This window comes from Echinops telfairi, unplaced genomic scaffold (genome assembly GCF_000313985.2).
Source record: "Echinops telfairi isolate 266 unplaced genomic scaffold, ASM31398v2 ScPeMD7_443;HRSCAF=831, whole genome shotgun sequence".
Lineage (NCBI taxonomy): Eukaryota > Metazoa > Chordata > Mammalia > Afrosoricida > Tenrecidae > Echinops > Echinops telfairi.
The window spans coordinates 36,337,578-36,349,501 of record NW_022104341.1 but is presented as its reverse complement, the minus strand read 5'-3'; the positions used below and the strand labels follow the sequence as shown (position 1 = coordinate 36,349,501).

General features: G+C 46.6%; 1 protein-coding gene across 1 annotated transcript in view; it reads right to left on the bottom strand.

Annotated features, from left to right (window-relative positions):
- Positions 1-5,337: 5,337 nt before the first annotated feature.
- The window catches only part of LOC101645372 (uricase), a 44,059-nt gene continuing 37,472 nt past the window's right edge, over positions 5,338-11,924 (bottom strand). Inside the window, exons 6-8 of the mRNA XM_004699600.2 lie at positions 10,666-10,789; positions 8,476-8,559; positions 5,338-5,679 (exon numbers count right to left, since the gene is read on the bottom strand). Coding sequence (XP_004699657.1) covers positions 5,605-5,679; positions 8,476-8,559; positions 10,666-10,789 — 283 coding nt within the window. The 3' untranslated portion in view covers positions 5,338-5,604. The remainder of the gene's footprint in view (positions 5,680-8,475; positions 8,560-10,665; positions 10,790-11,924) is intronic.

Genomic DNA, 11,924 nt, shown 5'->3' with positions numbered 1-11,924 from the left:
TATATATATATATATATATATATATCAAAAAAGAGGGGTTTTGTTATTGTTCATTTTGGTTTTAAAACCCCTTCCTCCACCATTTTCCATGGCAGCTCTAAGTTTCTACCTCACTTAATATTACCTATACCATTTTTCAAATTTGTGAGTTTAGAAATTCTTTTCCTAACTTCCTAGAAGCACATTAACCCTGACTTCTGGGATCCCTATCAGTGTTAAATCCAAAATCATGAAAGTAGTTTCACATTGACAAACTCTAAATTTTCCAAATGTATATGCCCGTCACATTTATCCAGCAATTTCAGGATCCAGTACCACAGGTAATCTTCCAGCTCATGTAGATTGGTTGGGTCTTTGAAACCTTTATGGCCTAGGCTGTTTCCTTCCTTTGCAAACCTGTAAATGTTACAAGGTGCCCTGGTGATGTCTTGGGTTGATCATTGGGCTGCTAACCTCAAGGTTGGCAATTCAATCCCACCAGCTGCCCAACCAGAGGAAAATGAGGCTGTCTGCTCCTGTCAAATTTTCCAGCCTGAGAAACTCTACGAGCTGCGCTGCTCCGTCTTACAGAGTTGCTTTGAGCTGGAATCAACTCAATGACAGTAAATTTGATTTTTATTAGTATTGTTTTGAAAACTGTTATTATCCATGAAAAGGGGGTCCTTACAGATGCAATTAAGGATCTTGAAATAAACAGATTATCTTGAATTAACTGGGTGGACTCTAATCGAAAGACAAGGGTCCCCACTAGAAACACACAAGGGATGTTCGGCAAACAGAAGAGGGGGTGGCAGCAGAAGCCACCGAGGAAGAAATCAAAATGATGCAGCCACGGGTCTGAAATGCTGACAGCCATCAGTAGCCAGAAGGTGTAAGCAACAGCATCTCCCCCCGAGCGATCAGAAGAAATGTGGCCAGCCAATGCCAATACCCTGATTTGGGACTTTTGCCCTCCACAATTCTGAGAGAATATATCTATGTTGTTTTCGGTTACCAAGTTTGTGGTAGTTCGTTACAGCAGCCTCAGAAAAGGCTGGGGAGTACATTGAGGAGCCTTTCACCATCTTCTAATTACACTTACTTCCCTTCCTCATACCTTTCTTCTAATGTGGATGGATCTGTTCCTTACATGGTACATTTCTATTGAAATCCTCTGTAGCTCAAGGATGGAGCATAAAATATGTCCTTAGCAGAGGCCAAGGCACCTGCAGACACATCAATGGGCACTTTTCTAGGAAGGACGTCCCTAGCCATTATATTCTCTATACAGTCTGAATAGGATAAAAACAGTTATGTATTTCTATGCAGGAGTTAAGGCAAATGGGAGCATGAGAGGCAGGTGGGCCTCCCAGAGAAAGAAGAACAGAGCCCCTGAAAAATACAAAGAGATGAGCTTCAAATATGTGGAAGCAGGAAGAACCAGTGTGTCTGGTTAGAAGACTTGAAAACCGGGTCTTCAGAAACACATTCCGTTTCCTCATAAATGCAGGTGAGGAGGCAGCAGTGACAATAGTTTTGCATGGAGACTGCAAAGGACACCTCCATGGGGCTCACCATCCAAAAGAAAGAACAAGGAGATTAGAAAAGAGCTTAAATTCCTGTAGTTAAAAGGGGCATGAAAAGGCAAATGATAAATAAGTAAAATGCTGTTTCTAAAAGAATTATTTCTAGTATGTTGGGGTGGAGGAGAGAAAGTAGGTTTTCAAAACGAAGGAAGACTGAGGAATTGTCCATGCATTTAAATTGTGGTGCTGGTGAGGAATATGGAAAATACCATGGCCTGCCCAAAAACCAACCAATCCTGTGTACGGCCAAAATGCTTGTTTGAAAGAGGATGGTGGGTCATCATCTCATGAACTTTGGACATGTTACCAGGAGAGACCAGTCCCTGGAAAAAGATATCATGCTTGGTAAAGCAGAGGGGCAGCAACAAAAGAGGGAGACCCTCGACTAGATGGATCGGCACCGTCGCTGCAACCATGGGCTCAAACGCGGCAACCATCAGGAGGCTGGTGCGGGAGCAGGCACCAACTCTGCGTGCAGGGCTGCGAGGGGGGAAAGGGTCCGAAAAGCACCTCACCACAAGCAGCACCAAAATGATCTGGGGTCTGACTCTTAAAAGGAAAAGAAATGGGACGTGATCTCTAGAGCTAGTATTCGGGAAAGCTCTGGGGGTTTTAGAATGTAGAAAACGATTTGGCACAAGTCTTCGAGCTGTCAAAGCTGCAAGTTCCAAATGAAAGCCTGTTCCGTTGAGGACCATGCAGACGTCCTCACAAGCAACCGGCGGACTGGCATGTGCTATTCCCCTGTGAAGAGACGTGCGCGAGCCAGGGACAAAATGCTCACCTCCCATGCACGACGCCCAGGTTCCCGTCTAGCCGGTCCCTTCGCGGGCAGCCGTGGAGGTGTGCGTGTTGCTGTGCGATCGAATAGGCTCCAGAGGAGCTTCCAAACTAAGACTGATTCAGGAAGAAAGGCCTGGTGCTACCTTCTGAAAACCAGACCGTGAAGACCCTGTGGATCAGTCTTTTGCTGGGCGTGGGGTTGTCATGACTACAGAGCGGCCTCAAGGTCAGCTACCAGCCGCAGTCATCCCTCCGGTTCTGTTCTGCGGCTCTGAGCTGGGAGGAGAAGACGCGTGTGAGAGTAGCTCGGCTGCCCAGAAGACTGCCTCCGAGTCCCCGTCGTCTTCCCGAACAGGAGGATCAGGTGTTTTTGTACAAATCACCTCCCAGGCGTTGACAGTTCACCGCCTGTCGTCTGCCTGCCCGGAAGGAGCTGACAGGCGCCAGTGAACCCTGAAGCCTGGCTTGCAGCACATGGTTTACAATCCTAACCACCAGAAAACATCCTTCGCGAAGCAGAACCTGGCTCTTGAAAAGCTCCCAGGCTAGATAGAGCCTTTGCTGCCACACACCTGCCAGAGGACATCGTCGTCGTGCGTTTGAGGTTCCCAGGAAGTATCATGCACATTCATATAAAATGGGCCACTCTTTCTATCCAAAGATTCCACTCAAATACTAATCTCGTCTCTGGAACAAATACACTCTGTCCAGAACATGCATGAGAAAGAGAAGGTCGAGTCAGAAAGATTCTAATTAAGGTTTGCATTTGTTTTTGTTTTGTTTTTTAAGGAAAATGTCATGCCAGCCTCTAGGTGCCTCTTGGAACAGAATTATCAAATGAGCAGAGGAATCAAATGTGCCAGCCAATTGGCCATGCGAGTTATATGTTGTCGCCATGGCAGGCTGAGAATTTGAAGTAGCACCAAACCTTCCTTATCAAATGGTTTCCTTCCTGTTATCCTGTGTCCAGTCTAAGGGGTGATAGTTTGAGTGGCCTCCCGCATCCGCTGATGTTTGCTGCCTCGGGCCTCCTGTCTCGGACCGCACCTCACTGTGAAACCCAGCGAAGGTGTTTCAGTTGAGCCCTAACAACAAGCAGAAGGCAAGTTCTCATCTCATTAAGCGAACACATAGAGAAAGTTACGTGTGCCATGCACAAAATATCCCATAGCGTTTGACAACTGAACAATGAACCCACGTAATCCTCAAAAACTCAGAGGCAGGTTTTATTTTCACCTCCTTTATATTGATGAGGAAGTTGGGTCATAGAGCCCGTTAGGGGGGTTAAACTGGGTTTGTGTAATAAGCCACTGTGTATGCTTGCTACTTATTAAGCAGGCCACGTGCCCCTCATTTATCTCATTATCAGGTCTCACATTTGTGACAATGTGGAGAAGATTCTCAGGCCACGCCTCCAGTGGTCTGGGACTCACCTGGAGCCTCAGCAGGTCTGAGATGCCCTCTGTGGGCATCAGCAGCAGGCCCCATGAGGGACAGCAGAGAACTGACCACAGAAGACCCTTTGTTGTGCACCATCTCCATGCGGCCCCTGGGGGGGGGGTGATGACAGAACGACACAAAGCTGCAGGTGGGCAAGGGATGGCTGGCAGAGGACCTGAAGGTGCCACGGAGGTCAGTAGATGGAAGAAGAAAGAGGGAAGGGGGTCACACAGGATTCTGAGTCTTGGAGGACAGAGGATGAGCAGCAGGGCAGGAAGGGACAGGAAGGTGTCAGGGACAGGCAACACTTGAGACCACCACTTCCACCACTGACAAACCCGCCCCCCACCCCCAACGGACTCTTTGGTGGTGGGAAAATGAGGTAGGTAAGGGGGCGCACTAGCCCCGAAGATGGGGCGCAGCTCCCAACTCACATAACCGCTGATTTTACCTAACGATCTGGCCTTTGGAACCTGACAATGTCAATAAACAAGGAGCGGATATAATATTAAGGAGCTCTGCTGGTGCTGTGGGCTAGCTGCTCGACTGCTAACCACTAGGTCTTCAGTTCAAACCTATCAGCCACTCCATGGGATCAAGATAAGGCTGTCTACTCCTGTAAATATTTCGTCTTGGCAACCCTATGTAAGCTCCCAATGAGTCAGAATTCACTCAATGGCAGTGGGTTGGTTTGGTTGGTTTGGGTGTGGTATGATAAGAATGAAGCAGAAGTGTTATCAAATAATACCATATGCTTATATGTAAAATCATCTAAAGAAAGTAGAGTCTTCAGAGAGGTTATCTAGAATGTTTATTTGGACCAATTTTTATCCTGGGTTTCTAAAATTATAACTCCTGAAAGCCTTATGATTTATATCCCAATGGCTGTGTTAGGGAATTGGTGTCATCACTCAAGCTCTCATGCATCTTTTAATCATCAATTATATTTATTTCTCTGATTATAAAAGCAACAAATGTCCATATTTGGAAGATTAAGAAAACCAAAAATCACCTCTGATTCTTCCTTTTAGACATCATCATTGTTGATATTTTCAGCATATGAATATATGTGATATATGCACACTCCCCAGTCTTCTTTCTAATGGCATACCCACCCATCTGTATCTTGGCAACATTTATTAAATATGATTCTTTGTGTCAAAAGAATGTATTATTTGAAAAAAACCAATTTATATATTTTTTGATGTTCCAGTGTGTACTCAATATTTTCAAAGTATAGTGAAAGTCATTAAATAAGCACCTTTAAATCACAAAAATACTCTCAGGTAGAAATAAGCTCCCGATGATCCAGATGCAAAAGAATTCTTAAAAATTCAAATATTCAGTCAAATTAAGGTTACAGGGTTGATATCCTTCAGCATGATTTTGTCATTACATTTTCTATGTTACCCAGAAGCAATAATTTAGCATGATTAGAACCAGAATGTCATGCCCAAATTAATTGGCATGACATCTCCATTGATTCTTGATTGTTTGCCGAATTGATTCTAAGACTTTTCTATGAAAAGAAAGCACAACAAACCCCAAAAAAGAATAATTGCTTTATAACTGTTGCAATACTGCTCAGTCTGTTTTGTGTACACTGTAAGTATGTGATAGTTACTAATCAGGTAATCCACAGTACACCTTGCTGGACTAGGTGTGGAAGAAAGAAATGATTTCATGCAGGAGGGAAATGAACACTGTGACTCAATCTACTGCACTGGAAATTCTGCATGGCGACACACAGTAGCCCCCCCACCATCAAGTAAAGACTTCTTCCGCTGAGAGTGGACTCCCGTTGGTGGCTACAGTGTCACAGCCGTGATAACAGCTTCCTCTTGATGGTACCAGTAATTTTCCCATATGGATTGTCTAAAGGTAGCAAGACCTGTAGAAGAACCACATGTTAGCCTCAGAAGGATAAAAGTACACACCCTCCTTTTTGCTATGAATCAATGTCTAACCAACAACGTGCTAAACAGGAAAAGGCCCGTGCTGTACTCACAGTTCCTTTACACATGTCAATGCCTTATCTTCCTGGCTCTACGTGAGAGATGAGTCGATTTACCAGAACATGAAAGCTTTTGAAAAATGCTTAATAATTGGGATGTAAATGTTTCTAAAATGCATCACATCTTCTTGCTTTCCCAGGGCAATGGAGAGTGCATAATTTGACCTTTTCTTGATGACTCACTTTGCACATCAATCATTGTCCACTGCTGTGCTGCAGCCATGCCCTCAGGCGCATGTGAGGTCTGCAGGGCTCTTAGCTCAGTGCTAAATGGCTCCAGACAGCTGTGCTCTTAGCGTTCTGCTGTCTTCCGACTCTGCCATTTGTCACGTCTCAGTCTCAGCTCTTGTCAGTGTGTCCTTGCTTCTCTTGTGTTGCCTTCACATGGGAAATACCTGCTGGGCGTGGGGGGCTCCATCCAGCCCCCAAGTGCAGGAGTGGAGGCAGACAGCTAGTTTGGCCTGGCAGATGCCTTTCTGCAGAGCTGTGGCCCAGAGGAATGGGGGCCCTGGCTGGGCTCTAGGAGAGAGCTGAGGGTCTGGTTTCTGAGATGAAAGCACGATATGGCCTCTGCCTACTAGCTAACCCCCCACCCCAAGCTGGGATTAGTGAGGGCCTGAGGCATCAGGGGTCCCAAGGCTACCTTCCTCACCCTGTATGGGGACCTGAACTGAGCACTGCTCGAGTTGACCCATAGAACCTGGTCTTTATTCTGCTTGGGCCCATTTGTTTGGCCTCTGGTGGACATGGAGTCCCTGAGGGGTGAGAGTAAGTGGTGATGTGCTTGACTGCTAACTGAAAGGTTGGCACTTTGAGACACCCGAGGAAAGGTCTGATGGGCAACCGTTGGAGAATTCCGACAGCCCTAGGACGCACAGTTCTACTCTGCCACACACAGGGTCACCGTGCGATGGAATCACCATCACGGTAACAAGTGATTTGCTTCTTTTCCTGGTGGACATAGCCAGGATTTCTTTCAGGTATGTCTTTTGCCCTTTAGAGGGTAGGGATTGAGAAGGGGCTTTCAGTTTGAATCAGTGAAATGTCAGGACTCAACAGCCTTGCCATGTTCTGAAGTGCACCGTGCTGCCCGTCTTTCAGCTGAAAGAGCAGCACATGGGACCCCGGTTCTCTCTTCTGTAACCCAAGACCCTATCACCTACACCTGTCATTAAGCAAGACTCTTGTTCTCCAACACTGCCTGTCCCCAGATTAGAAGCATTTCTATGGAAAATAGCATCCATTCGACAATTCATTTTAACTTTGCCGAAGGAGCTGGCGTTGGAACCTGCAATGGCTATAGAAACTGCTCATTGGCTTCCCTGCCCTAGTGGGGCCAGACCAAGTGCCTCCTGCCATGCCCTAGATGTGCCCCTGCCCCCCACTCCGACGTGCTATGGACGGCAAGGCAAAGCCAGGTGGAGTCCATCCGCTGTCACGGAGCACAAAACCGCGGCACCCGGCAGAGGCGTTGTGACGACTAAGGTTGCTGAGTCACCACATCCACGATGTAGCACCATCTGAAAGAACCTTTTTGGCCTCCATTGGGCCAGAGACTATGATTCTAAGGCAACTGAGCTAAGTGACTAGAGGACTCATTTTCTACCTCATTCTCCCATACACGATGTAAAAAGTTACCCTCATTTATTGAAGTTGGAGGGGCCATGAGTCAAATAGAGAAACCTTGTCATTTTAGAATAGGAGTTCTGGGACGGGGTGAATGGTTAAGTGCCTGACTGGCCGAACCGCTGGTGAGAAGCCCATACCAGAGTGCCTCGGAGCACAGGCCAGGTGATCTGCTTCGGAAAAGGCACAGCTTCGGAAACCCTGTGTTGTGCACTGGTGCTCTGCGCACAAGGAGTTTCCATGGCTTAGAATCAGCAACCGGGCAACTTGCCCCACGATGCGCAAGTGGGGCTGGGGCTAAGTGCTTGGCTGCTCGCAGACGGGTTATGGTCCAAACCGAGCAGCCACTGCACACGAGAACAACCTACTGAGGACAGTCAGCTTCCTTAGTGAGGACGGGCTGGGCAACCCCAGGCAGCCTGTCCACTCGGTAAGAGTCAGCATCGCCTGGCTAGCAAAGGGCTGGGAGTGGCAGTTGGGCACACTAAGCAGTTTAACTTTGTGCCGTGGCTAAAAACAAGCCAGGGTAAGTGCTTTTACCAAGACGACGTTTCCTTTCAAACCGTGAACTTCCTCATCCTGCCTTCTATCATTGCAATTCGAAACAAATACGCTTTCATCTTTCTGTGTGTTGTGTAGGTGACTGAATTGACTACTTAATCAAGAGAGGTAGAGATGGTGGGAAAAATTGAAAATAGCTATTTTTTTCTCCCCTCCCCAGAGGGAAGACTAATGGAGCTGCGACCTTGGCAGGCACCTTTGTAGGAGGCAGATCTCAGAGCGGTTTCCTTGGGCACACTCTGTTCTTTCTTTGTCTTTTGCTCTACAGCTCCCAACCCGGCTCCATTAAGTACTCGTCCACTTCTAAGGTCCTCTAGCCACAGCACGGAAGGGCCCAAGGTCCGAGAGACCTCTGATCCATGGTGACTAGAAATATTCTCCAACCCAACAGCTGCTCAGAGTTTTAGTCAGTCACATTATCCTCCCAGGTTCATGAAGAGGAATAGGGTCAGAGGGTGCTTTGAATCGTTTTACAATTTCTCTTACCTCTTCCTTATTGATCAGTCCCATCTTGGACATGTCTATGTTAAAATAGTGAATGTTTGGCAGGCTGATTTCCATGTCTTCAATCTGGAAGGCACAGTAATACGTCTCACATGGGGCAACCGTGTGTCGCTCCATCACCACCCATCACTCTCCGTCCCCCTCACACACACATCGTCCTCAAAATCCACCTCGGCTTCTGAGGCAACCTCTTCTGCCTCGTTTGTTAACCCTACTTCTTCTGTCCTAATCACCTACTAGTAGAGGTTGGGCTCATTCTCCTCTTCTCAGTATATAAAACCCGCTCTCTTGAAAGTAAGGATTCCTTAGGTCACAAACCTGAGAGACCCTTAGAAATCCAACTGGTCTCCATATGCTGGCAAATCAACCTCCCAACTTCTTTTTAAGTCCACCCCCTCTTCTCTGGGCCTGCCCCACCCAGCGTTCTGAGGTCAGACTATAATTGCAGGCCCACTTATACATTGGCTAAATATTTAAAAGTAATCATCAGACTAACAAACTTGTCAAAGAAAAACGTGTTCTACCCTGTTAACTTTATACATGTACCTTTATGATAACCTGGATGATCAGGTTCAATGTAAAATCCTCTGACTCCGTGGAGCGCCATCCGAGATACGGCAGCGTGGGAAGGGCCAGCTTCCTGCACTTTCTCTCTTGGACTCAAGTTCTACCCATACTTCTGACAAATTGCTGTCCCTCTGACAGTCCTCAAACCCAGGGATGTGTAAACCAATAGCACTCTCTGCTCTCTGGAGGGGCGTCTGGGACAGACACCTTTGAAAGCTCAGCAGGAAGCTCAGCTATTTGGGTGGGGTTTTCTGGAGGCCTAGGTATGGGTAGAGTAATCTAGAAGGGAGAGGTTGTTTGCTTAGCCCTGCCCACTGGAGAGAGGCCTGGTCTGAGGGGGCCTGGAGGGGTTCTCTAATGTAAGGACCAAGGCAAGAGGCACTCTTGCCCCAGAGGAGCACTCCTGCTCTGCACCCCAACATTGCCTGAGCTCAAGCCCTCCTTGCCACATTTCTACAATCACCTCCCAACCAGCCTCCTTCCCCATGATAGGCCAGCCTTTAATTCCTCGTACTCCTTTTAGAGTAATCTCTCCAGACTCTAGAGTGATCTCTCTCGACCATATCACATCTGACCGTGCCATGACCTACCTGTACTTTAGGAGCTCTCGGGATAAAGTCCCGACTCCCTAGCTAAGCCTAGAGCAGCCTTTCCTGATCTGGGTTTGCTCTCGTCTCTCCTGTAGGGCCATCGAGTCAATTCTGACTCACAGCGACCCTATAGGACAGAGTTGGAACTGTTGCCAAGGGCTTCTGGGACTGTACATTTTGATGAGAGCAGACAGCTTCATCTTTCTCCCGGGGAGGAGCTGGTAAGTTTGAACTCTTGGCCTTGCAGTTAGCAGCCCAACCCGTAACCCCTTATACCACCAGGGCTTCTAGGCAATCTCTAGGCACGTGGAAGGACTTCCGCTTCTGGAGCTTCTGATATAGTCAACAAGGGCAGCAGTAAATAAGTATATCCTGCGGTCGCATGTCTCCCTAACGCCTCCTGCTGCCACCTCAAAATGTGAGCCCAGATAAGCCCGACTTAACCCTAAAGTCTCGAACCAAGCACCTCTCCGTTCTGGAACTCTGGCTGGCCCAAACCCCAAACCTGAGTGAGATGCTCTCCTCTGTATTTCGATAATACTCTGTTCTCTAGTGTATTGCTTGTTTACTTTGTTCACTGAATGGTGAGCTCTTTCAGGGTAGAGCTAGTTTCTAATGTATCTTTGTATTCTTATAGTGCTGCCAGAGATATAATAACCATTGACTATATGTGCATGTAATAGCACTCCACTAACCTTTACTCCCTGACTCCCCAGAACCATAGGTCTTCTATTTAGTGACCCTCTTTTGAGGCATTCGGGTGTCCTGAATATGAGATCTCAGTCAGCGGCAGGTTGAAGACTGAGAATTCTCAACAAAACTGAAGTGCCCCAGCAGTAGCCTGTGCTGTTAAGCTGGACAGATTTTTCCATTTTCTGTTCATTTCTCACTTACTATAACAAGCTTCTGGACAATAATAGATGTTGTTTTTCCTATGTCATACAAGTTCCTATTTTATCTCTCAACTCTCTCGGAGCTGCCTAGAAACACAGAATGGCCAAGTGACAAAATGTACCTGGGGCACCCGGCTCAGGGAGAGCACCTGGATCTCATAAAGGGTCTTCTGGACAGAGGGCGAGTATTCTCCTTTGTCATAGGGCCCGGCAAATTTCTCCAGGATGGTGTCGCGAACAGTCTCCCTGAAACCCAGAGAAAGGACCTGAGGACTCCCATAGGATCACCTTTCAAGAACGCATTAGAAGCCCGAGAAGCAGTGACCTTTCTAGCCCCCAGAAAACAACTGTATTGCTGGTTTTAGGAGAGATTAATCTCTCATAATGCCCAAAACGTGTCACTTTCCATTCCTCTAGACACACACACACACACACACACACACACTCATACACCACCACCACCATTCAACAAGCATACCGCGTATCCCCTGGCTGTCCTAGTCTGCATTAGTATGGAATGAGCATTCCAGGGTAAGTCTCCCCCACATTTGGAGAGGCTCTCAAAGAGGACTCCCAGACACTCGGGCCTTCCTTCTGCTCAGCGTGGCTGGTCCCTGGACTTAGTAATTGACTGCACTCCCCCAGAAAGACACAAATCCAGTCTAGTGACTCATCTATTAGGCATATTTTTCCGGGTAGCATTTATCACTATGTAATGAGTACCATATTGCTTTTTTAAAGTCAATTTCCCCCATAGAGTTAAGCTCCACTGCACCAGAAATTGTCTATGTTAAATCCTTAGTATCACATAATAAGTGATCTCCAAACATCTATTCTTTTTTTAAAATCATTTTATTGGGGGCTCTTACAGTTCTTATCCTATACATCAATTTTATCAAGTATATTTGTGCATATGTTGCCATCATCATTTTCTAAACACTAACATCTATTTTTTGATTCCAGAATTCATGTTAAGTATCAATCATAAATCATATGTCAAGTATCAATAAGCCAAGCACTTATTGATCAATAAGCCAAGCACTTATTGATAGCCACCATGATACCAGTGCATACAAGACAGGCTCTTTGTTCTAATAGTTGCCATGTACATAAATATATACAAGAATATTTGATTTCCCGCGAAGTATAAAGCAATGCTCCGTAATATGCATTGCGTTTCACCCAAAAGAAGACATTTGGGGCCAAATGATAAAACATTACTAGGGCCTCAATCCCAACTACTACGTGGACACCTGCCCCTTCCCCTGAAGAATTTATTTCAAAGCATGGCATTGAATCTGCAGCTCCGGGAGAGGGACATATCTGATCTGAGCACACAGGAGCAGATGAAGGGGGAGGAGGAGAGAGTGGAGCACATCCT